Source organism: Pristiophorus japonicus, chromosome 3, assembly GCF_044704955.1.
Source record: "Pristiophorus japonicus isolate sPriJap1 chromosome 3, sPriJap1.hap1, whole genome shotgun sequence".
Taxonomy (NCBI): domain Eukaryota; kingdom Metazoa; phylum Chordata; class Chondrichthyes; family Pristiophoridae; genus Pristiophorus; species Pristiophorus japonicus.
The window spans coordinates 289,692,146-289,719,584 of record NC_091979.1 but is presented as its reverse complement, the minus strand read 5'-3'; the positions used below and the strand labels follow the sequence as shown (position 1 = coordinate 289,719,584).

Below are 27,439 nucleotides of genomic sequence, written 5' to 3'. Positions count from 1 at the left end.
CTTCTGCACTGTTAAACGGGCTCTACAATGAAGATGCGCCATTACAATGACACAAGTCTCCAGGAAATAATTTGTAACATATAAAACTTGTAGGTACCGGAATATATTTTCATATTCATTTTTCAGGCTCCATAGAGTCTAGAATAGTGAAATCTATTAATGTATTTGCATAAGCTAGTAAAGGAATAATTTTGATTAGGGATATTTTCTGACTGCCGTTTTCATGACACTGATTATTTAGAGGAATTTTACTATCAAATCTCAAATGCACGACCATTAACAACGGTGTTGTAATAAATGTGTGCTCTTCTGTCAATTGGCAAAATAAAATTCCCACTTAAAAATTGTTCTGTTTTGTTAAGTTATGTTGCATTTTCAAAGCTGTACTGTCCTCTTTAAATTGTTTTAGTTTGTTGATTGAGCTGCGCTGCCAAATTCATCTAGAAATAGCTCAGATTGAAGAAGATGGGAGTCGGATCGATGTTGCCATGGAGCATCTTAAAAAAGCACATATTCTAACTACTAAAGGACCATACAACAAATATATTCAACACACAATGCACCGTTTGCAGCTGTATTCATCGCTTTATGAATCTCCTCAATTCGCAGAGGATCAAGCAACCAAGCTTATTGAACAGGTAAACTGCAGAGTTAATTTTGAGAAGTGTACTGAAAACATCATATATAATGAACATTTTTCATTGGAGATAGAGAGACCAAAAAGATTGTGTTTTATTACAGGATGTGATGTGTCCGAATTCACCGACGCCCGCGAACTTTTCTGGCGATTTTGCGCTGTCGCTAACACTTACCGCCTCGCTCTTTTGCATCCCGTAGATCGTGACTTCATCCAGTGCGCAGCGCCCCATTAGTGCCCTGGTTGTGATATTCATTCCCGCCCTCTGTAACATCACCGGGCGTCAACAACAGAAGCTGCAGGAGGCGTCACCTTGGCTGGCCGCTCGCGGAGCGATATTTAAATATCGATATGAATTTCTCTCCCCAGTCTGGTGCCTCCTGATTTCTTTTGACACCACGATTCCTCAGCCCTGCACTCTCTTAGAGTGCTTAGGGCTGCTATGCATGTAGCACAGGTCCCGTGGCCCCACAGAGACAGCCTGAAGAGTGATTGAACCTATCATTGGCCCGTCCCTTTCAGCGCGGGAAGGAGCCTCTAAAGACGGCAGCGTTGCACTGAACATTATTCAGCATTCAGCAGCTTCCGCCCCCTCACTCACTTTAGCACTCTAAGGAACGTGATAGCGCTTGATTTAGCGCTCCACTTCGCTCTTGGAGCGCTAAAGTGGAAGTACCCGATATAAAAAATGGATTATCGGCTGCCAATAATTTTGCGCTCCTTCAAAAGATATCGTCCAAACGGGGCCCTACGAAATTTCTAGCCCTAAGTTTAGAAGAATGAGAGGTGATATAATTGAAACACATAAAATTCTTCAGAGACTTGACAGGATAGATACTGGGATGATGCTTCCCCAGGCTATGGAGTTTAGAACTAGAGGTTACAGTCTCAGAATAAGGGGTCAGTCATTTAGGACTGAGATGTGGAGACATTTCTTCACTCAAAGGATTGTGAACTTTTGGAATTGTCTACCCCAGAGAGCTGTGGATGCTCATTTATTGAGTGTATTCAAGACAGAGATCGATAGATTTTGGGATACTAAGGGACTCAAGGGATATGGGGATTTTGCGGGAATGTGGAGATGAAGTGGAAGATCAGCCATAATCTTACTGAATTACGGAGCAAGCTTGAAGGGCCGAATGGCCTATGCCTGCTCTTATTTCTTATGTTCTTATGTTCTTGTGTAAGGGTATTGAGGGATAATGGATTAAAGGTGGGTAAATGGAGTTGGGGTACAGATCAGCCATGGGCTGAATAGCCTACACCTGTTACTAGATTTGTGAGGCACTTTTTTATGAACTTGGAAATTACAGTTAGAGTCAGTTAGCCACATCTGACAAGGTGCTGGATATTGGACATTTGACAGTTGTAAAAAAATCTTTCTAGTACACCACTGTGCTAACAATAGCTTCATCAAGAACTAAAAAGGAGGAAAATTTAATCATATAAATAATTGAGAAAAAGGAAGTTTTGGGGAAAGACGGAGCGAAGAATAAAAATAAATGTAAGTTATTGTATGTTAATCAAATATGGTGTACTATAAATCTACCATGGAAGGTAACTAAGAATCAAAAGAAAGTTTTGAAAAAGGAAGTACAAACAACGCTACTTGTATTTTAAGCAAGTTTGTAAAATGGCAGCACCATAATATTACAAATATTACTAGAAATTCGTTATAGCCAAGGAATGGACAGTGTTGGGACTAAAAATGGTTAAGTAGAAAATCGATTAGACTGCACGCAAAGTTCATCCTCACCCCTCATTAAAATGATTGCAGCCATGATTCTCATCTAAAAACCCAAGCTCATTGGCATTACACTGAAAAGATAGACCAATATCAGGTGTATCTAAACGCAAGTAATGATTGCCACAGGCTTTTTTCACTGTCTAAAGGTGAGGTCCATCCATGCTGTAGCACCTCATTTTCAGCATTGTTGGGTGTGAAGCTGCCTCAACAACCATAAGAAGAAGGACAAGGAGAAGGAGCACTTATTTACAAATCCTGATGGCAGATTGCTGCCCTAGGGTGAGAGCCTACAGGTTTTCAAAGGAAACTTTTGAGTCATTGGTTTTAGCGTTAGAGAGAAGACGGGCGATCCTGTACCCCCCAACTGGCAGTAGGCTCTCGCCACAAGTCTGCTAGACTACATGGAGGGAGGTGGCACACCACATCACGGGCAGTATTGTGATCCCTGGGACCCACGCCCAGTGCAAGAAGAAGTTTAATAAATTCACATGCATGGTCATGGTAAGAAAGAGTCTTCAACAAATGCTACATACTAGCATCTGTACCACAAGCTTCACACACTGTTCAATGCACCACACCTCGAGCACTCACCCACCAACAATCTCTACCTAGCAACACTCACACCCACATCTCACACCTTGCATACAATGACAGCTATTCAACTATGGCAGGCACAAGGATCATTAGTTATTAGAATTCATGTGATTCATGAGCTTGGGTTTTTAGATGAAAATCATGACTGCAATCATTTTAATGAGGAGTGAGGATGAATTTGGCATTCAGCCTAGACGATTTTCAACTGGTGTTACTTAACCATTTTTAGGATAAACACGGTCCATTTCTTGGCTATAACGAATTTCTAGTCCAAGTGGCTGAAATTGTCACTTCCGATATGGCATCTTGTTGCCTCAAAGTGGCAGTCACGGGGCGGCACGGTATGGCCGCCAATTCTCCGTGGAGGGGCCGCCCTTTTGAAAATTGCCCTTCCTCATTTTTGGGGTGGTGTCTGGGACCACTCCGCCTGTTTCCTGCCGCTGTGTGCATCGCCGACCCCTTACTGATTGGCGGGGACCCCCTCGCGAAATTGCCCCGGGAAATTGCCCCTTTCCCGGGAGCTGCCCCACCACCGTTCAGTGCCCCTGACAGCTTTTACTGTCAGTACATTCTCTGTGGCATGGTGGCCCTGCCACCCTTAAAGGGGAGGGCGCACTGCTGTGGTCGCCATGTTATTTTTTTTTGTCGGCCGACTGCCAGGTCGGTCCGACAATTATGGCCGCGAGTTTGGCCGGGCCGCCAACAGGCAACACCTCTTGGGTGCCAGGCTGCTGGACCAGCTGAAACCCTCCTTGGTGGCCCAGTATTTATCACTAAAGTGGCTGCAGCGTTTACAATGGCTCACCCCTTTAGGGGAGATTAAGAGGAGAGACGGTGTGACACGCCAGTGCGATGATGTCATCAGCACAATGCTGATGACTGACCGCCTTGGCTACTCCGCCCGCCACCACTTCCGCCCCACTATTAACGGCTGCTCTGCCCCCATGTCCGCCCCCATGATGAGGCCACTTCCATCCCACTTGAAAATGCGACGAAAATTCTAATTTCGACGATTATGTCGCCCCAATGCAGGGGGCAGCCAGAACACATCAAAACCGGTAGGTACGCCTCATTTCGGGTGATGGGCAATTTCAGCCCCTTATAGTATAGGCACACTTGATAATCTATTTGTTTCTAAGCCAATTAACTAAATGATGAAAGATTGTTTTCTTGTGTTGCAGATCAAAAGAGACGACAACTTGCAATGTGGGCAACATAATCGATCTTTGATGATTAAGGCTGGACTGTCTCTGGCTCCTAGTGCTTTTCGACTGGTACTAGATAGTGAAAATGAGGCTAAAGGTGAGTCACTAAACTACCAACTACCATTCAGTATATAATTATAGAACATGTATCGGATACATGTGTCTTGATATGAAAAGAGTAACAGAATTTTGTTTCAATCGATTCTGTCTTTGGTTGATAGAGGTTACAATATCATGGAAGAGGAATTCAACTTCGGCGAGGGCGTAAAATAGATGCTAGAAGACCGATCACCCTTTTTCCACTCGATATTCCTTTCCATTGACTTCAAGTTGAATTTTACCCCCTCCCCCCATATGTAGCAGGCTTAAATTTTTTATAGACTTTCAGCAATTGAATTGGTACAATTGAATTGATCCAAACACAATTATTAGCTAGAATAGCATTGTAAAAACATGTATGTACTTGGGGGAGAAATTGGCTTGGTTTGCGCCTCCCGTTAGCGCCTCCCGTTAGCGCCTGCGGGGGGCGGTAACAGCGCTTAAATGTGTTCCTGACCAGGCGCAGCGAATTCAACGACGCCTGCGAACTTCCCTGGCAGTTTAGCGCTGGCTCTAACATTTACCGTCTTGGTCTCTAGCGCCCTGTTACCGCCCCGGATCAGAAATTCCCTCTTGCCCCTGCCTGAGCGCCTGCCAATCAACAACGACAGGAAGAGGAGGCGGTATGCAGTCAGATGGCCGCTGGAGGGGCGATATTTAAAGGCGTCAATGTCCAGATTATTTGTAGTCGGCAAAGAATGCTGCCTTGTCAGTTTGAGATAGGCAAACAGCTGTTTTGAGCGTTTAATCATTTTTCAATTTTCAGGAGTCTTCTGCCTCATAATAATTATTGACTGTCATTCAGGTGAGATTTAAAAGTACAATATTTATATATGTTAATGGAGACTGTATTGGTACTGGACCGCACCCTCCAGCATCAACGTCAGAGGCAGAGGAGCAGATTGCAAAATGTGGCCAGAGGGAGGAGGGCCAACAGGGCTCTCAACACGAGGCCTTACCCGCCCAGGGTATTCCAGGAGCACTTCTCCTTCATCAATTTCCCCTAGAAGGCTCTGCTTCACCAAGGATGTGGTCACAGAACTCTGTCACCTTCTGCAACCAGACCTCCAGCCTCAGACCAGGGTGAAAACGACTCTCTCAATGGCAGCCAAGCCCACCGTCGCCCTCAATTTCTATGCCAGCGGATCCCTCCAATGTGCAACATATTGCAGTTCATCGTGCATTCAAAAGGTCACAGATGCTCTCTACAGAAGGAGAGAGAAGCAGCACGAGCATGCATGTGGCTTTGCAAGGATAACGGGCTTCCCCATGGTGCAGGGCACCACTGACTTTACCCACATTGTTTTGCGGGCACCACATATCAATCCTGAGGTATGCAGTAACCGTAAAGACTACTACTCACTTAATGTGCAGTTGGTCTGTGACCACATACAGCGAATCCTGACCGTCAATGTCCGCTATCCTGGCAGTAGCTGCGATGCCTTCATCCTGCGTCAGACTGGTGTGCCAGGTCTGTTCCAGCCACCACATCAAGCTCGCTGGGAGACAAGGGCCATCCGCTCTCCAGCTGGGTCAAGACTATTCCCCACAATCCCAACACTCGTGCCCAGCACTCATATAATAACAGTCAAGCTGCCAGCACGAACATCATGGAGCTGATCATCGAAGTGCTCAAGCAAAGGTTCCGCTGCTTTGTCCGCTCGGAAGGAGCCCTCCAGTACTCAGCTGAGTGGGTATCCCTTTTCATCGTCGTCTGCTGCAACTTGGCCATCATGAGGGCGCAGCCATTGCCACCAGGTATAGCCGTATCACCTCAGGAGGAGGAAGAGGGAGATGAAGATGAAGAGGAGGAGGAGGAGGAATAGGAGCATGAACAGCAGCAAGGGAGGAGGCAGCCACTCAATTGGTCTTGTGGAAGGGTGGTCCATGACCGCCTCATCAGACTTCGCTCCAAAGAATTCCAGGACACTTCCTGGTTGTTCAACACGTCCCCATCATTCTCATTCCATACCACAGCTCAAAGCTGAAATGAGAGACAGCAACAAATCTGCCACATTGCATTAATAAATTTATCCAAATTCAATAACCACATATATACAATAACAATATTGACCAATCACCCATGTGCAAACACTTTCTTTACAGTGTCTTTGCCTACATTTACTGCTCCTACATAGTGTCTCTCCAGTGGCAGCAGCCGGGCTGGTGGAAGGCTGCTTAGTGTCAGTGCCAGAGACGACAGATGGCCTTGCAGGATGCCCTCGACCAGCCCTGATGTACACTGCACCACTTCAGGATGGGCAGTGGCAGTGTGAGCTGGCTGGATGGCAGGCAGCGACAAGTGCAATGGCGGAGTGGCAGTGGTGGGATCAGGAATGCTGTCATGCAGAGAAAGGACAGCAGGTTCCTGTTCCACTGCTCCACTAACCCACTGCCACTCCCCTCGGGCAACTCCTTAGCATCGTTACCAATCTGCTGCAGATTGGTCATCATCCCTCTTGTGATCACCTCCCCATCGAGGTCCTCATCTGAGTCCTGCGCAGCAGAACCCGCATGCGAACATGCCCTCCGGTGAGCTGGCCCTCTCTCCCTGGCCTTGCTGCAGTCCGCTCATCCCTGGTGCATCACCTAGTGTAGACCGCTCCACTAAACCTGCCTGGAGGGTAGCTAATCTAACACCACTTTTAAAAAAAGAAGGGAGAGAGAAAACGGGTAATTATAGACCGGTTAGCCTGACATCAGTAGTGGGATAAATGTTGGAATCATTTATTAAAGATGAAATAGCAACGCATTTGGAAAGCAGTGACAGGATCGGTCCAAGTCAGCATGGATTTATGAAAGGGAAATCATGCTTGACAAATCTTCTGGAATTTTTGAGGATGTAACTAGTAGAATGGACAAGGGAGAACCAGTGGATGTGATGTATTTGGACTTTCAAAAGGCTTTTGACAAGGTCCCACACAAGAGATTGGTGTGCAAAATTAAAGCACATAATATCGGGGGTAATGTACTGACGTGAATAGAAAATTGGTTGGCAGACAGGAAGCAGAGAGTCGAGATAAACGGGTCCTTTTCAGAATGGCAGGCAGTGACTAGTGGGGTACCGCAGGGCTCAGTGCTGGGACCCCAGCTATTTACAATGTACATTAATGATTTGGATGAGGGAATTGAGTGTAATATCTCCAAGTTTGCAGATGACACTAAGCTGGGTGGTGGTGTGAGCTATGAGGAGAACGCTAAGAGGCTGCAGGGTGATTTGGACAGGTTAGGTGAGTGGGCAAATGCATGGCAGATGTAGTATAATGTGGATAAATGTGAGGTTATCCACTTTGGTGGCAAAAACACGAAGGCTGAATATTATCTGAATGGCGGCAGATTAGGAAAAGGGGGGGTGCAACGAGACCTGAGTGTCATGTACATCAGTCATTGAAAGTTGGCATGCAGGTACAGCAGGCGGAGAAGAAGGCAAATGGCATGTTGGCCTTCATAGCTAGGGGATTTGAGTATAGGAGCAGGGAGGTCTTTTTGCAGTTGTACAGGGCCTTGGTGAAGCCTCACCTGGAATATTGTGTTCAGTTTTGGTCTCCTAATCTGAGGAAGGACGTTCTTGCTATTGAGGGAGTGCAACGAAGATTCACCAGACTGATTCCCGGGATGGCAGAACTGACATATGAGGAGAGACTGGATCGACGGGGCCTGTATTCACTGGAGTTTAGAAGGATGAAAGGGGATCGTATAGAAACATATAAAATTCTGACGGGACGGGACAGGTTAGATGCAGGAAGAATGTTCCCGATGTTGGGGAAATCCAGAACCAGGGGACATAGTCTAAGGATAAGGGGTAAGCCATTTAGGACTGAGATGAGGAGAAACTTCTTCACTCAGAGTTGTTAACCTGTGGAATTCCCTACCACAGAGAGTTGTTGATGCCAGTTCATTAGATATATTCAAGAGGGAGTTAGATATGGCCCTTACTGCTAAAGGGATCAAGGGGTATGATGAGAAAGCAGGAAAGGGTTACTGAGGTGAACGATCAGCCATGATCTTATTGCATGGTGGTGCAGTCTCGAAGGGCGAATGGCCTACTCCTGCACCTATTTTCTATGTTTCTATGTAAAGATCGCGTAGCGCTAGTATCTGAGGTGTTGCTTGTGGGTGAGAGATGCAGTGATACGGTGCTTTGCTCCTCCTATTCTTCTCCTGCCTCACTCTCACTGAGGCTCAGGGACAAGCTGCTCATCTGGTTGCTGATTATCTGAAAGCATAAAGGCTCAAGACAAACGTTAAGGTGCGGGCAGGGTGGCAGGAATGGAGCAAGGACTGCAGAGAGAATCAGGAGCTGGAAAGTGAGAAAAGCTTTGGGTGTGAGGGGGAAATGGGATGAGAGACGGAGAAGGGATGGAGATACTGTTGTTGCCCCCAAAGGGGTTTACGTCGCTGACGTACATGGTGCCAACCATCTGATGCCCAATGAGTCGCAGCACTCGCTCCTCACGATCTGTAAGCTGCTGGAGCTGCGCATCACCACTGCCTGTTCTCTGCTGCTCCCTTCTATTTTGGCCTGCAAGAGAAACGAAAGAATGTGAGTGAGAGTGCAGCTATGCATCTGGGGGAATCTGTGTTCCATAGTCGAATAGCTGTAATTGTAGGCAAGGCGTGAGATGTGGATGTGAGTTTTAGTAGATGCTTGGTGGGTGAGTGGTGGGGATGTGGTGGTTTGTGCAGTGTGTACAGACTGAGGATCAGATGCTTGGACCTGTTGAAGCATGTACTCACCCTGACCAAATAGAGTGAGGTCGTTGAATTTCTTCCGGCACTGTGTCAGGCTGCGGATGACCACACTGCTGGACCACTTCACTGCACATTGCCCTGAAGATCTGGGGCAACAGTCTCCTTCCAGTGGCCGGGAACAGCACATAGTGTGAATGCACCATAAGTCATTCTAGATTTAATGGGGTTAATTTGGATAGCCCCTGAAAACGGGCGAGTGAATTGTGATACGTGATTAACCCATAGAAACATAGAAAATAGGTGCAGGAGTAGGCCATTCGGCCCTTCGAGCCTGCACCACCATTCGATAAGATCATGGCTGATCATTCCCTCAGTACCCCTTTCCTGCTTTCTCTCCATGCCTCTTGATCCCCTTAGCCGTAAGGGCCATATTAAACTCCCTCTTGAATATATCCAATGAACTGGCATCAACAACTCTCTGAGGCAGGGAATTCCACAGGTTAACAACTCTCTGAGTGAGGAAGTTTCCCCTCATCTCAGTCCTAAATGGCCTACTCCTTATCCTAAGATTGTGTCCCCTGGTTCTGGACTTCCCCAACATCGGGAACAATCTACCCGCATCTAACCTGTCCCGTCCTGTCAGAATCTTGTATGTTTCTATGAGATCCCCTCTCATCCTTCTAAACTCCAATGTATAAAGGACCAGTTGATCCAGTCTCTCCTCATATGTCAGTCCGGCCATCCCAGGAATCAGTCCAGTGAACCTTCGCTGCACTCCCTCAATAGCAAGAACGTCCTTCCTCAGATTAGGAGACCAAAATTGAACACAATATTCCAGGTGAGGCCTCACCAAGGCCCTGTACAACTGCAGTAAGACCTCTCTGCTCCAATACTCAAATCCCCTAGCTATGAAGGCCAACATACCATTTGCCTTCTTTACTGCCTGCTGCACCTGTATGCCAACTTTCAATGACTGATGAACCATGACACCCAGGTCTCGTTGCACCTCCCCTTTTCCGAATCCACCACCATTCAGAAAATATTCTGTCTTCGCGTTTATGCCCCCAAAATGGATAACCTCATATTTATCCACATTATACTGCATCTGCCATGCATTTGCCCACTCATCTAATCTGTCCAAGTCACCCTGCAGCCTCTTAGTGTCCCACTCACAGCTCACACCGCCACCCAGTTTAGTGTCATCTGCAAAGTTGGAGATATTACACTCAATTCCCTCATCCAAATCATTGATGTATATTGTAAAGAGCTGGGGTCCCAGCACTGAGCTCTGCGGCACTCCACCAATCACTGCCTGCCATTCTGAAAACAGCCGTTTATCCCGACTCTCTGCTTCCTGTCTGCCAGCCAGTTCTCTATCCGCGTCAGTATATTACCCCCAATACCATGTGCTTTAATTTTGAACACCAATCTCTTGTGTGGGACCTTGTCAAAAGCCTTTTGAAAGTTCAAATGCACCACATCCACTGGTTCTCCCTTGTCCACTCGACTAGTTACATCCTCAAAATATTCCAGAAGATTTGTCAAGCATGATTTCCCCTTCATAAATTCATGCTGATTTGAACCGATCCTGTCGCTGCTTTCCAAATGCGCTGCTATTTCATCCTTAATAATTGATTCCAACATTTTCCCCACCACTGATGTCAGGCTAACCGGTCTATAATTACCCACTTTCTCTCTCCCTCCCTTTTTAAAAAGTGGTGTTACATTAGCTACCCTCCAGTCCATAGGAACTGATCCAGAGTCGATAGACTGTTGGAAAATGATCACCAATGCATTCACTATTTCTAGGGCCACTTCCTTAAGTACTCTGGGATGCAGACTATCAGGCCCTGGGGATTTATCAGCCTTCAATCCCATCAATTTCCCAAACACAATTTCCCGCCTAATAAGGATATCCTTCAGTTCCTCCTTCTCACTAGACTCTCGGTCCCCTAGTACTGTCGGAAGGTTATTTGTGTCTTCCTTCGTGAAGACAGAACCAAAGTATTTGTTCAACTGGGCTGCCATTTCTTTGTTCCCCATTATAAGTTCACCTGAATCCGACCGCAAGGGACCTACGTTTGTCTTCACTAATCTTTTTCTCTTCACATATCTATAGAAGCTTTTGCAGTCAGTTTTTATGTTTCTGGCAAGCTTCTTCTCGTAATCTATTTTCCCCCTCCTAATTAAACCCTTTGTCCTCCTCTGCTGAATTCTAAATGTCTCCCAGTCCTCAAGTTTGCTGCTTTTTCTGGCCAATTTATATTCCTCTTTCTTGGATTTAACACTATCCTTAATTTCCCTTGTTAGCCATGGTTGAGCCATCTTCCCCGTTTTATTTTTACTCCAGACAGGGATGTACAATTGCTGAAGTTCATCCATGTGATCTTTAAATGTTTGCCATTGTCTATCCACCATCAACCCTTTAAATATAATTTGCCATTCTATTCAAGCTAATTGACGCCTCAAACCATCGAAGTTACCTTTCCTTAATTTCAGGACCCTATTTTCTGAATTAACTGTGTCACTCTCCATCCTAATAAAGAATTCTACCATGTTATGGTCACTCTTCCCCAAGGGGTCACGCAAAGCAAGATTGCTAATTAGTCCTTTCTCATTACACATCACCCAGTCTAGGATGGCCAGCTCCCTAGTTGGTTCCTCGACATATTGGTCTCGAAAACCATCCATAATACACTCCAGGAAATCCTCCTCCACTGCATTGCTACCAGTTTGGTTAGCCCAATCAATATGTAGATTAAAGTCGCCATGATAACTGCTGTACCTTCATTGCATCCATCCCTTATTTCTTGTTTGATGCTGTCTCCAACCTTACAACTACTGTTTGGTGGTCTGTACACAACTCCCACTAGCGTTTTCTGCCCTTTGGTATTCCGCAGCTCCATTCATACTGATTCCACATCATCCAAGCTAATGTCCTTTCTTACTATTGCATTAATTTCCTCTTTAACCAGCAATGCCACCCCGCCTCCTTTTCCTTTCTGTCTCTCCTTCCTAAATGTTGAATACCCTTGGATGTTGAGTTCCCAGCCTTGGTCACCCTGGAGCCATGTCCCCGCGATGCCAATTAGATCAAACCCGTTAACTGCTATCTGCGCAGTTAATTCGTCCACCTTATTCCGAATACTCCTCGCATTGAGGCACAGTGCCTTCAGGCTTGTCTTTCGAACAGTTTGCCCCTTTAGAATTTTGCTGTAATGTGGCCCTTTTTGATTTGTGCCTTAGGTTTCTCTGCCCTCCACTTTTACTTTTCTTCTTTCTATCTTTTGCTTAATGTAATCCAGGCAGCACACAACCTTTGTGCTTGTGCCTGCTCATTATAATGATTTCTGCATGCAGCTAGCACTAACTGCACTGTTCACTGGCTGCACGCATCAGCAGTTGGTCATCGGTAATTTGTTACTGCTTAAAGCTCGCCTGCACTACTTAAAGCTAGCCTGCATCTCTTAAAGAGGAGGTGCATTGCAGCAGGAGCAAGTGCTGGAAGTCGTTCTGCAACTGAATCTGACCTGGGAGAGACTGAAGAATGACTGACCATGGGAGGAGAGAGTGAGTAACCATGTTTTTGGATGCTACACTGGAGGTCTTGATGGAGGAGGTGGATGGAGGAGAGATGTTCTGTATCCTCAGGGGGAGGACGCCCTCCAGACACACGATAAGGGCTTCTTTTTGCCTTTGAGGCTTTTTTTTTGTCATTAACACTTGTAGTGGTTTGTATAAGCTTGAGGCAGTAAGGGGGGAAACATTAGCCTCCTTTGCGCCTCCCGTTAGCGCCTCTGGGGAGCGATAATGGGGCACTAAAGGCATACCAAATGGGCGTGGTGAAATGTACCGACACCCGCGAACATCACTGTTTTAGCACTTAGTGCAAGTTAGTGTGTAAAAAAAAAAGCAAACAAAAAAACTTTAAAACAAACACACGCTGTTTAAATCTACCTTATTTCAGTCTATATTTCTGAGGAATTATAGATTGAGATAAGATAGATTTAAACAGCGTGTGAAAGCCGGCATCAGCAGAGGCTATCAGAAGCAGGCACCAGACAAACAGAGGGAAAAACTGAAAAAGTGACTTTTCAGTCAGCCCGACAAAGACGGCTGCCGGTGTGGCCGGACTACCAACACGCAGACGGGCACCCCCTTTGGTTGTCAGTGGCCGCTACTAAAGAGGCTGCAGAGCTCACAGCGGCCCTCCGCTTTAAAAAAAGGGGAGGGAAGTTGTGAAGCGTCAGAATGACATGGCACGTCTGCATCGCTCTGGCGTCAAACGGCCCGTTACCGCAACCAATATTTTTTTTATTCAAAGGGTGAATTCCAGAATGGTGGCAGTGCTAAAATATCAGTTAATTTGAATTGACCCAGCGTGTGGCAATTTCGGCCGTATAATCTCTGGGTTATTACCTGTGCCACATGTTAAGTGGCATATGGATAAGCAGATTAGGGAGGTGAACAGATGGCTGAAGGAGTGATGTGGCAAAAGGAAGTTCCATTTCATGTGACATTGGCACCAGTACTGGGCCAGGAAGGAACTGTAGCGTTGGGATGAACCAGGCTCCACCTGAACCAGGCTAAGACCAAGGTTCTAGTAGAAAGGATAAATAGGGCGGTCAGAAGGATTTTAAATTAATAAATGTGAGGTGGGGTGGGGAGGACTCAGGTGGAAAAAGGAGTATAAATAATAATTCTAAAATAAATGAAAAGGAAGAGAGTAGAGCAATAGGCATAAAGGGGCCAAAATTGCCCCTTTTAATAAGGTATCTGACCGTCGGAAAGCAGCGGCCATGGGGTGGAATGGCCTGTCCGCAGAGGGCCCACCATTTTTGAAATTGCTGTTGCTTAGGTTTGGAGCTGTGTCCAGGACCGAAATTGCACCTTTTTCAGAGGCCCATTAGTGCCTCCAGGATGAGACACGTTTTGCCCGAGGGGTGGTGGTGTGGGAGGGGTGGCGATCGGCTCCCGGGAAATTGCCCGGGAGTTTGCGGAGGTGATACCCCTCAGCGCCACGCGGCGACCCCTTACCATCCCTCGGGGGAAATTGCCCCGCGGCCTATCAACGCCAGTATCATGGGTTGCGAAGCTGGCCGACATCCAGGTGGAAGTTAAAGGGGAGGTCACCAGTGCTGCGTGTCGCCATCTTACTATTTTTGCTAACTCTCGTGTTGGCTTTCCTACCTGTATTTTCGTGTGGTCCGGGCCACCATTGTGCAGCCCGGCACTCCGTTTTGGGTGCTGGGCTACAGGCCCGGTACCACGTTGCCCTAGTGGTCTAGTAGAGGCCATCAGAGGGCTTGCAAAGTGCGCGGCAATGCTCCCCTTCAAGTGAAGGAAGGGCGTTGAAGTGCGTCAGTGCTATGCGGAGCATCTGCGTAGCGTTGCACTACTTGCCTCGTTAGCGCTGCTGGTCCCGCCCCTAAAGGAAGCGGAATGCATGAGATTGTGCTCCACTTCCTTTGAGGGGTGGTAAACCCAATTCAGCGGTCGGGGCTGAACTTCTCTGCGGGCGTAGGAAGTCCCGGCCCCAGCAGATTACCACCCCCAATTGGGACGCAGGGCAATTTTGTCCCCTAGATTTAGGAAAGGCCGACTTCAACAGGATGAGACAGAGACTGTTCACAGTTTGCTGGGCAAATCTGTTAATGAGTAAAATGACAGAAGATCAGTGGGAGGCATTTAAAAAAATATCTTAACGTGATATAGAACCAGTTTATACCCCTAAGAGGCAAGAGATCTATTTGCCAAAAGAAAATCAGCTATGGACGACTAAAGAAGTAAGGGACAGCATAAAATGAAAAGAAAAAAACATCCTGGCAAATGAGAGAGATTCAAAGAACAATAAAGGGTGAAAAAGCAAATGGTAAGAGCTGCAAAAAGGGAATATGAAACGAAACTTGCAAAGGATATCAAAATCAACACATAAAAAAACTTTTACAATTATATTAGGAAAAAGAGTGTGGTTAAAAGCAATGTGGGCCCCTTATAAACTGGGAATGGTGATATAAATAAAAATAAGGAAATGGCAGATATGTTAAATAATTACATTATATCAGTATTTACAATAAAAGAAGAGGATCGCATGCCGGACATTCCAAGAAAACTAATATTGAATCAGGGACAGGGTCTTGCTAAATTAGCAGTAATGAAGAAAATACGGTTGAACCTCTCCAGTCCGGCATCCTCGGGACCTGACCTGTGCCAGACCATAGAATTTTCTGGACCACAAGAGATCATGCTGACCCCCAGACTTACCAGGTACTGCTGACCTGGGGCTGGCTGCTCCTCCTCTCCCCGCCTCCTCTGGCGCTCCCTCCAGGGTCGGGACAGCGTGCTGTGTCCTGGGGCCGGCTGCTTCCCCCCCTCCCCGCTGACCCCGGCGACTACCTCCCTCCCCCCCCTCGCACCTGTCAGATCGGCGCGGAGAGGGAGTGCGAGGTGCGACGGCAGACCGAGGCGCTGAAGCTGGGCCCGAAATGCTGCGGAACAACCTGGCTGAGTTGTGCACATGCGCTACGCAGAAGCCTACTGCCGGAATGATGCCAGATCAGGGAGGTTGCCGGACCAAAGAATCCCAGACTAGAGAGATTCAACCTGTATATCCTTCCCAAGGTGTGATGTCCAGAACGGAACACAATACTCAGAGAGGTGTGGTCTAAACAGCACGTTGTATAGCTGTAGCATGACTTCTACCCCCTTGTATTCTAGTTCTCTCGATATAAAGGCCTCTCCTGTCATCCATGGCTGTTTTTCTTTGCAAAAATAGAGCTCTTGCTCCCTAGGGGTGTAAACTAGTTTTGCATCACATTAAATTCTGTTTTTGAATTTAGAATTCTCTTTGATATCAAGAACTTAGGTTTTACCATAATTCTATGATTGGTTTGGGGTTTAAGTATTATATTACTCTGGATTGGAAATTTAAAATAGTTGTTGGGTGAGCTCATATTAATCTTAGACATATATGGTAGCAATCTATTTAAATCTGTATGTCCGAGGGAGGAAAATGGACAAAGATTTTTCAGACACCGTAGATGTATTTATACTGAAGAGCAGAAGTTCTGACACCATTTTCCGTGCGCACGTAGATGTTCTACCATTTGCACCATTATCTTGCAGTTATGATTGTACTATCACTGTTCTCTTTGTAAAAACAAGAATTAAAAATCAGTAAAGCAATCTTGGAATGATATCTTGCTTACTAATTCCTGCTGTATCATTGATGATTTCAATTTAAAGGTAAATTTACTGAATATTGGAATGGCTGATTAATTTGGTATACTGACCATTATTCTAATATAGTTAGAAATAATTTCTACTTATAATTAATACATCATCAGATTTCCTTTATTTGTCTTGAAGAATTGTCTCTTTTAAAAGCGAATTCAACTTTTAATAGTTTTTGTTAAACATTGCTTTCCCATCAATTCTTCATTATGGCTTTCGCAGGATATAATATGCAACGGGGCTGGATTGGCCTCATCTGTGCCTCCCATTAGCGCCTCCGGGAGCACAAACGGGGCACAAATCCGTTTTTGCCCGGGCGATCGCTCCCAGCAAATTGGCCTCAGGTTTTTTGGAGGCGTGGCCAGGTACCCATCCGCTCCTGCCGGTAACACCCCACTCCTGATGGTAGCGCCCCGCTCAGGTCCGCCCATCAATGATGACATCATCGCCTTGTGCACTACCTCATTACAGCCCCTCTCATAAATTCATCATCTCCCCCCTCAGGTACCGTCTGGTGCCGACAATGGCAGCTTTAGCTGTTGAGTTGCAGGTGGGAGGCGGCGGGAGGAGGCTGGAGACACGCTATTTAAAGGCGCCATCTTGTCAAAAACTTTTCTGTCAGCCATTATTATTTCCAGCTTGCTGACAGATAGGCAGCATGCCTGTTGCAATGATTGTCGCGGTTTTCACCTCATTGCTTTGTTTAATTCAAGGCCGATTTGACTGCAACATTTATCTCGTTTCATGGGGGCTGTGTTGGCACTCAAACTCTTGCTGCGAAGACACTGTCGGAAGTTATTTAGGCGGCGACAAATGCAGAGACAGAGGCAGAGAGAAAGGTAGAGAGAAAGAGACGCAGCAGTACAAAGAGAAAGACAGGGGAAAGGAGATGCAGCAATACAAGGTGAAAGGCAAAGAGAGAGTCAGGGAGAAACACAGGGAGAGAGAGCGATGGAGAAAGACAAAGAAAGACAGGGAGAAACAGAGAGAGAGAGAGAGCGAGATGGAGAAAGACAAAGAGAGAGACGGGGAAAGGCACAGAGAGAGGGAAAAAGACAAAAAGAGAAACGGGGAGAAAGGCACTTGGAGAGAGAGAGAGAGAGGGACAAAGGCACACGGAGAGATGTAAGACCTGCTGACTAACAGTTCAGACTCGTGGAACAGACAACTGAAGACACGGAGATCTTGTTTCTCTTCACAGGGTAACCTTTACTTAATTAACAAGAGAGTACAAGTAACCATACCAATAGCAGCAAAGCACAATAATTTCTGAATATTTCATCAGCCTGCATAGATCTATCCTGTAAGACGTGCCGTCTAACAGTTTATTTACCCTATACTCAAGCAATTATAAGCAAAACCTCACATGTAACTAATACAAAGTCAAGCGCCCAGTAAACATAGAAACATAGGCTCTCTTGGCCTGCAAAAGAAAGGAACCTGTGTGAGTAAGAGTCCAGCTATGCATGTGGAAGATATGCTTGCCATGGGGAATAGCTGTGAATGTAGGCAAGGCATGAAATGAGGATGTAACATAGAAACATAGAAAGTAGGTGCAGGAGCAGGCCATTCGGCCCTTCAAGCCTCACCACCATTCAATATGATCATGGCTGATCATGCAACTTAAGTACCCCATTCCTGCTTTCTCTCCATACCTCTTGATCCTTTTAGCCATAAGGGCCACATCTAACTCCCTTTTGAATATATTTAACGAACTGGCCTCAACAACTTTCTGTGGTAGAGAATTTCACAGATTAACAACTCTCTGAGTGAAGAAGTTTCTCCTCATCTCGGTCCTAAATGGCTTACCCCTTATTCTTAGACTGTGATCCCTGGTTCTGGACTTCCCCAACATCGGGAACATTCCTCATGCATCTAACCTGTTCAGTCCCTCAGAATTTTATATGTTTCTATGAGATCCCCTCTCATCCTTCTAAACCCCAGTGAATACAGGCCCAGTCGATCCAGCCTCTCCTCATATGTCAGTCCTCCCATCCTGGGAATCAGTTTGGTGAACCTTCGCTGCACTCCCTCAATAGCAAGAACGTTCTTCCTCAGATTAGGAGACCAAAACTGAACACAATATTCCAGGTGAGGCCTCACCAAGGCCCTGTACAACTGCAGTAAGACCTCCCTGATCCGATACTCAAATCCCCTAGCTATAAAGGCCAACATGCCATTTGCCTTCTTCACCGCCTATTGTACCTGCATGCCAACTTTCAATGACTGATGTACCATGACACCCAGGTCTTATTGTACCTCCCCTTTTCCTAATCTGCCGCCATTCAGATAATATTCTGCCTTCATATTTTTGCCACCAAAGTGGATAGCCTCACCTTTATCCACATTATACTGCATCTGCCATGCATTTGCCCACTTAACTGTCCAAGTCACCTTGCGGCCTCTTAGCATCCTCCTCACAGCTCACACCGCCACCCAGCTTAGTGTCATCTGCAAACTTAGAGATATTACACTCAATTCCTTCATTTAAATCATTGATGTATATTGTGAATAGCTGGGGTCCCAGCACTGAGCCCTGCGGCACCCCACTAGTCACTGCCTGCCATTCTGAAAAGGACCCGTTTATCTCGACTCTCTGCTTCCTGTCTGCCAACCAGTTCTCTATCCATGTCAATACATTACCCCCAATACCATGTGCTTTAATTTTGCACACCAATCTCTTGTGTGTGACCTTGTCAAAAGCCTTTTGAAAGTCCAAATACACCACATCCACTGGTTCTCCCTTGTCCACTCTATTAGTTACACTCTCAAAAAATTCTAGAAGATTTGTCAAGCATGATTTCCCTTTCATAATTTCATGCTGACTTGGACCGATCCTGTCACTGCTTTCCAAATGTGTTGCTATTTCATCTTTAATAATTGATTCCAACGACTGATGTCAGGCTAACCGGTCTATATTTCCCCAGTAATTAGTCTGTGGCTCTTTGATTGAGTTTAGTTGCTCTTCTGACTGCTGCAGTGTATTATCTTTTCACAGTCCAGTTATACCTAAAAATTTGTCACCAGGTCCACTGCGTGTGTGTCCCAAACTATACCAATAATTGGTCTTCACTTCCCCCTTATCAAAAGTTCTGCAGTTTTTATTCCATTCTTTAATTAAAAATACGTTATGTTTCAATTTAGTGTAACTTCTGTAAGAAAGAGTTGTTTTTGCAGTCTTATCAATCGCGGGTTCCAAGGACAGTTACTTGACTTTGCCTGAGGATGTTACCGGTTAAATAGTTCTGCTTTCACAGACTTTCCTAGGACTCTTATCTGTGATCAACATTTTCGCAGCTGCAGCATTTCTTAAAGTTTAAGAAAGAGATCTCTTGGCCTCGCAAGGTATATTGGGTTATAAGAATTTGGTCAATTTTTAAGTTTGGCCATGTTAAAGCAAAGCAGACAATGGTATATTCTTACAGAGAGATGGAGAAAGACAAAGCGAAAGACAGGGAGAAAGGTACAGAGAGAAAGAGAGAGAGAGGGAGAAAGACAGGTACAAGGACAGCAAGATGTGGCCAGAGAGAGAAGGGGCAACAGGGCTGGCAACGGGGGTTGAAACGGGAGAGGCAACGGGAGACCTTACCTTCCCAGAGTAGTCCGGCAGCAGTTCTCTTACTTCAATTTCACTGAGGAGTAGTGTGTTTGAAGACTGCTCTTCAGCAAGGACGTGGTCATAGAGCTCTGCCATCTCCTGCAACTAGACCTCGAGCCTCACACAAGGGTGAGGACAATCAAGGTCACCATCGCAGTTAATTTCTATGCCAATAGATCCTCCCAGTGTGCAACAGGAGACATCTCCAATATCTTCCAGTTTGCCATCCATTGCTCCATCTGCGAGGTTACAGATGCTCTCTACAAAAGGAGAAAGGACTACATTTCCTTCCCCATGAGCAGAGAGAAGCAGCACGAGTGTCAGGATGACGGGCTTCCCTATGGTGTAGACATTATTATTTCCAACTCACTGAATGTGCAGTTGATGTGCAACAACACTGCCGCATCCTCACCGTCAATGCCCAATATCCTGGCAGCAACCACAATGCCTTTATCCTGTGCCAGACCGGTGTGCTAGCTCTCTTCCAGCCACTGCATCAAGGCCGCGGCTGGCTGCAGGAGATAAGGGCTACCTGTTCTCCATCTGGCTTACGATTCTTTTCCATATACCCCACCACCCCTGTCGAGCTCTCATACAATGCCGCCACCAGGAACATCATTGAGCAGACCTTCAGAGTGCTCAAGCAACAGTTCCACTGCCTTGACCGCTTGGGAGGAGTACTACAGTACTCGCCAGAGTGGGTGTCCCTATTCGTCATTGTCTGCTGCCTGCTGTACAACCTGGCCATCATGAAGTCACAGCCATTGCCACCAGGCATAGTCTCACCATCTCAGAAGGACGATGACCAGGAGGAGTACCAGGAGGAGCAGGAGGAGGAGCAACAGTGGGAGGACGAGGAGGAGCAGGAGCAGCAACACCCGTGATGGAAGAGGCAACAACTCCATCGTGATCCTTCAAGGGATATCCACGACTGTCTCATCACAGCTCGTTTCTGCTGATTTCCATCCCACTTCCCGATTCCTCTGGACATCTCCATCACCACATCAATTTGGCCTTCCATACCATAGCCCCAAAACTGAAATGAGAGACAACAGCAAACATTAAACATTCTAAACAACATTTATAAAACAACAATAAAATGTATAAATGTGTATTTATTCATTACCCTTGTGCATTTCATTACATCCCCTCTTCCGTTGACCTAGACTAATACTCCTCCGCAATGTGTCCCCTGTGGCTGCAGCATGGCTGGTGGAAGTCTGCTGTGTATCAGAGCCAAAGACTACAGATGGCCTTGCAGGATGCTCTCGATCAGCTCTGGGTCAGGAAGGCACGGCTGTAGATTATTCCACCTCAGGATAGGCAGCCGCAGTCTGGGCTGGCTAGGTGACAGGCTACGACAAGTGCAATGGTGGAGTGGCTGTGGTGGGATCAGGAATGCTATCAACCTGATAGAGGACAACAGGTTCCTGCTCCACTAAACCACTGCCACTTCCCCGGGCAGCATCTCAGCATTTCCACCAATGTGCTGCAGGACAGATTGGTGGGCTGCTGCGACACTGAGATCCCCGGTCGACTGTGGTGGACCCAACATCGATGGCAGCAGTCAGAGCTTGCATGGCATGCCACTGAGATTGCATGACAGCAGTCTGAGCTTCAGTGTGAGAAATCGTTGACTCCATTACAGCACTGAGATGTTGTGCCACAATGGAAGCTGCCACATCGCCCATGACAAGTGTCATGAGGTCTGGATCCGCACGGTCTCTGGGAGTCCACCGTCGGCTCCATTGTGTGCGCAGAACTATGTACAATGCAGGAGGCGGACTCCTCCACGTTCCTTACCATTGCCAACAGTCTCTTGGGCACCCTTGCCATTGCACCTATCATGTCAGAGTGCATGGCAATCACCCTTTGTGTGAACACCTCGCCATCAAGGTCCTCATCTGAGTCCTGTGCAGCAGAACTCGCGTGTGAACTCACCCGTGAACTCGCATGTGAACTCAATTGCTCCCGAGGTTCCCTTTCCCCTTAACTGTGCTGCAGCCGGCTAGGCCCCGGTTCATCACCCAGTGCAGACCCCTCTACTAAGCTAACCTCTGAGCTGGTGCCTACTGATGAGAGATGCAGTGATGCAGTGCTTGGCTCCTACTCCTCCTTCCGCTCCTCATCCTTGTCCTCCTCTTCTTCTACCTCATGACTCAGTTGGGGGATGCTCAGGGATAGGCTGGTCATCTGCTGCTTGGTTATCTGAAAACATAACTGGCACAAGAGTCATGTTAAGGTGAGGGCAGGGGGGCAAGATAGGAGCAAGGAAGCAGACAGTATGAGGTGCTGGAAAGTGATGAGGCCTTCTGGAATTAACGGGGTAGTGGAATGAGAAGAGGGCAGAAAGATACCATTGTTTCCCCCAGCGGGCTGGACATCTAAGCCAGTTTCGGCACCCATCACCTGTTGGCCAATGGGCTGCAACACTTGCTCCTCCAATTCAGTCAGCTGCTGCAGTTCAGCTTCCCTTCTCAAGTCTGCTCCTACTCCCTTCTGTTATTAGCCCACTTGGCCTGCAAAAGAAAGGAATCTGTGTGAGTAAGAGTCCAGCTAAGTATGTGGAAGATATTCCTGTCGTGGTGAATAGCTGTGAATGTAGGCAAGGCATGAAATGAGGATGTAACATCGAAACATAGAAAGTACGTGCAGGAGTAGGCCATTCGGCCCTTCGAGCCTGCACCACCATTCAATATGATCATGGCTGATCATGCAACTTCAGTACCCCATTCCTGCTTTCTCTCCATACCCCTTGATCTCTTTAGCCGTAAGGGCCACATCTAACTCCCTTTTGAATACATCAAACAAACTGGCCTCAACAACTTTCTGTGGTAGAGAATTCCACAGGTTCACAATTCTCCGAATGAAGAAGTTTCTCCTCATCTCGGTCCTAAATGGCTTACCCCTAATCCTTAGACTGTGACCCCGGTTCTGGACTTCCCCAACATCGGGAACATTCTTCCTGCATCTAACCTGTCCAATCCCATCAGAATTTTATATATTTCTATGAGATCCCCTCTCATTCTTCTAAATTCCAGTGAATACAAGCAGAGTCGATCCAGTCTTTCTTCACATGTCAGTCCTGCCATCCCGAGAATCAGTCTGGTGAACCTTAGCTGTACGCCCTCAAGAGCAAGAATGTCCTTCCTCAGATTAGGAGACCAAAACTAAACATAATACTCAAGGTGTGGTCTCACCAGGGCCCTGTACAACTGCAGTAAGACCTCCGTGCTCCTATAGGTGGTAGGGCCGGGCTTTCGGCGCGGTGCCGGGATCAGTAATCTCTAAGAGGCTGTTCAAACTAAACCATGGCCTTTTTGAAACGAAGAAAGGCCTCTAAAGCTATGGAGGAAAGTCCAAAACAACAGGAGGATGAGCAGCCCAAAGTAAAGACGAAAACTGCCTATGAAACCACTCGGAAGAAAGAAATCACGCTGGAGAAGGAAAGATGTAGAAGGCTGATTTTCACTTGACTTTTTATATGGCATTGCGAGCTGCACCATGATGAAGACATGGAAACAGGCGCATTGGTTTTTGGAATGTACTGTGCAAGATAGATGTTGGGTGACAGCTCAGAGGACAGTGGCCAATGTTTGAAGTAATATACTTATCTTCACTAACAGAAGATGTTACTGGCAAGAAAATTGTGATGGAAGAAGAAAGTATGCAGCATTATTTTAAAAAGAAACGCTCTACATTGCATCCCAACTGAAACTGAAATCTAATAAAAGATTTGGATAGTTCAAGACTGCTACAGCAAGATTGAGCATTCTGAAACGTATAATCGTGAAGCTGAAATCAAGTCCAGTGAAACCAACTTACGTTCTTAATCAGTTGGTGTTCTACTTTATTTTGCCTCTGGAATATGTAAAATTAAGTGGGAGCAAGCTGTGTGTGTTTCATTTGTTGTGCAGACTAGACTCTCTTTCCAGGATGGGATGCCCCCTTCAAGTTCAGTTCAGAATCCTTGCTGACAACATAATTCAGACTAGTAACTCAAAGTAGTATACGTTTATAGAGCGATCTGTCAGACAGAACCCATTAGGGCTGAAATTGTCCCTTTTTTTTTAAGAGCAGTTACCGGAGGTAACGGGGTGGAAATAGTCTCCGCCCAGTTGGGGCGGAATCTCCGACGATCGGGATATTGCCCTCGTGATTTTTTGAGGCGGAGAAGGTATCCGTCCCGCTTCTGTGGGAACGGCGGTAATGATGTAATTAGAGCGCGCACCGCCTGGTCCCCGCCCTGGAAGCGACATTGCCCTCAAATAGTCGATCGACCGCTTGTCAGAGACCCCGACAGCTTCGTGCGGCAAGAACAGAGCGACAGACTATTATCTGAATGGTGACAGATTAGGAAAAGGGGAGGTGCAACGAGACCTGGGTGTCATGGTACATCAGTCATTGAAGGTTGGCATGCAGGTACAGCAGGCGGTTAAGAAAGCAAATGGCATGTTGGCCTTCATAGTGAGGGGATTTCAGTACAGGGGCAGTGAAGTGTTACTACAGTTGTACAGGGCCTTGGTGAGGCCACATCTGGAGTATTGTGTACAGTTTTGGTCTCCTAACTTGAGGAAGGACATTCTTGCTATTGAGGGAGTGCAGCGAAGGTTCACCAGACTGATTCCCGGGATGGCAGGACTGACATATCAAGAAAGACTGGATCAACTGGGCTTGTATTCACTGGAGTTCAGAAGAATGAGAGGGGATCTCATAGAAACGTTTAAAATTCTGATGGGTTTGGACAGGTTAGATGCAGGAAGAATGTTTCCAATGTTGGGGAAGTCCAGAACCAGGGATCACAGTCTAAGGATAAGGGGTAAGCCATTTAGGACCGAGATGCGGAGGAACTTCTTCACCCAGAGAGTGGTGAACCTGTGGAATTCTCTATCACAGAAAGTTGTTGAGGCCAATTCACTAAATATATTCAAAAAGGAGTTCGATATAGTCCTTACTACTAGGGGGATCAAGGGGTATGGCGAGAAAGCAGGAATAGGGTACTGAAGTTGCATGTTCAGCCATTAACTAATTGAATGGCGGTGCAGGCTCGAAGGGCCGAATGGCCTACTCCTGCACCTATTTTCTATGTTTCTATACTCAAATCCCCTTGCTATGAAGGCAAGCATGCCATTTGGTTTCTTTACTGCCTGCTGTATCCGCATGCCTACCTTCAATGACTGATGTACCATGACACCCAGGTCTCGTTGCACCTCCCCTTTTACTAATCTGTCATCATTCAGATAATCTGCCTTCCTGTTCTTGCCACCAACGTGGATAACCTCAAACTTATCTACATTATACTGCATCTGCCATGCATTTGCCCACTCACCTAATCTGTCCAAGTACCCCTGCAGCCTTCTAGCATCCTCCTCGCAGCTCGCACTGCCACCCAGCTTAGTGTCATCTGCAAACTTGGAGATATTACATTCAATTCCTTCGTCTAAATCATTAATGTATATTGTAAATAGCTGGGGTCCCAGCACTGAACTCTGCGGCACCCCACTAGTCACTGCCTGCCATTCTGAAAAGGACCCATTTATTCCCACTCTTTGCTTCCTGTTCTCTATCCATGTCAATACATTACCCCCAATGCCATGTGCCTTAATTTTGCACACTAATCTCTTGTTTGGGCCTTGTCAAAAGCCTTTTGAAAGTCCAAATACACCACATCCACTGGTTCCCCTCAAAAAACTCTGGAAGATTTGTCAAGTGTGATTTCCCTTTCATAAATACATGCTGACTTAGACCGATCCTGTCACTGCTTTCCAAATGCGCTGCTATTACATCTTTAATAATTGATTCCAGCATTTTCCCCACCACCGATGTCAGGCTAACCGGTCTATAATTCCCTGTTATCTCCCTCCTTTTTTAAAAAGTGGGGTTACATTAGCTACCCTCCAATCCGTAGGAACTGAATCAGAGTTCATGGAATGTTGGAAAATGACCACCAATGCATCTATTATTTCTAGGGCCATTTCCTTAAGTACTCTGGGATGCAGACTATCAGGCCCTGGGGATTTATCGGCCTTCAGTCCCTTCAATTTCCCTAACACCATTTCCTGACTAATAAGGATTTGCCTCAGTTCCCCCTTCTCGCTAGACCCTTGGTCCCCTAGTATTTTCGGACGGTTATTCGTGTCTTCCTTAGTGAAGACAGAACCAAAGTATTTGTTCAATTGGTCTGCCATTTCCTTGTTCCCCATTATGAATTCTCCTGATTCTGACTGTAAGGGACCTACATTAGTCTCACTAATCTTTTTCTCTTCACATATCTGTAGAAGCTTTTGCAGTCAGTTTTTATGTTCCCTGCAAGCTTATTCTCATACTCTATTTTCCCCTCATAATTAAACCCTTAGTCCTCCTCTGCTGAATTCTAAATTTCTCCCAGTCTCCGGGTATAACTGTGAGTAGGTACAGATGCTTGTTGGTTGCTTATTGGGTTAAATGCTGGTTTTGCAGAGTGTGCATAGACAGTCTCAAAGGCTGGTATGTAAGAGTTATGCAAACATGTACTCACCTTGATCACTCAACTGAGGTTGTTGAATTTCTTCCGGCACTGTGTTAGGCTTTTGTCGACCATGGTGCTGGCCACCTCTGCCCACATGTCCGTAAAAACCTGCGGCGTTGGCCTACTCCCAGATGGAGGGAACAATGCATCCCTCCTTCTCTCCACTGCCCCCACCAATGTCTCTAATGCCAGGTCATTGAACTGACTGGCCCTTCTAAGAGGATTTGGAGCAGCCTTCTCAAAACTTCCTTCCAGCTCTCAATGGAGTCCAGCAATGATGAAAATGACCATTTTCTGCCTGGAACAACATCTCCTTTAAGATGTGGAATGAGTAGGAGGCTGATTATTGCTGAATGAAAATCACCTGAAATTGGGTACAGCTGTGGTAATAGCACCCCTGCAACACCCACTGAGGCCATTAGCACCTCAGATACTGCCTCCCTTCATATCTGAGGCAAAAATGCCTAATTTTTGACAATATTGCAGCTCATCTCGCCGGGAGCTAACTGTTCAAAAAGTTAAAACTTAGCACCCCTGTCACGCTACTGAATTTCCCCACCAGGATGCTGTAACCTCACCATTAAGCTAGTTACAAATCTGCAAAATATTTAACTTTTTTATTTATTTCACATATTTATTTAACAATTGTGTGCATTTTCATGGAGATACAATTGGTATATAATAGATTGCAGACTTAGAAAATGTTTTGATTGCTTCAAGCTACTATCTGGAACTATATAATAGAAGTTTTCATCTGTCTAAATTGGATTAGTTTAAATAATATGAACTGATAATTGATGAGGCAAAAAAAGCACTTTCTTATTAATATAACTTTCTCACCAATGCACTACCAAGTCTCCGCAGGAAAGTGTACAGTTAACAAACTGAGGGATACATGGAATCAAAACTGATATTACGGTGTTATATTTTTCAGTATTTGTGGGCCATGGTAACACAGGCTTAATTGGTCTACTCGCTGCCAAAGTTCAAAATTACAGAAGCTGTGTACAGCAAATACAGGGACATCTGGAAAGACATGGAAATTTAAGTGATAAATTGAGGTAGGTGAATACTCGGGCTGAAATTGCCCCTTCTCTTAAGGCTTGTTACTGCTGGAAATCGGCGT

At 46.1% G+C, this 27,439-nt stretch overlaps 1 protein-coding gene across 2 annotated transcripts in view; it reads left to right on the top strand.

Annotated features, from left to right (window-relative positions):
- The window catches only part of LOC139260323 (cilia- and flagella-associated protein 46), a 681,403-nt gene that overhangs the window by 103,480 nt on the left and 550,484 nt on the right, over positions 1 to 27,439 (top strand). For both annotated transcript variants that reach the window (XR_011592768.1, XM_070876797.1), the window contains exons 12-14: positions 410 to 638; positions 4,160 to 4,280; positions 27,248 to 27,374. Coding sequence is in view for 1 of the 2 variants with exons in the window: in XM_070876797.1 (XP_070732898.1) it covers positions 410 to 638; positions 4,160 to 4,280; positions 27,248 to 27,374 (477 nt within the window). In the remaining variant the exon portion in view is untranslated. The remainder of the gene's footprint in view (positions 1 to 409; positions 639 to 4,159; positions 4,281 to 27,247; positions 27,375 to 27,439) is intronic.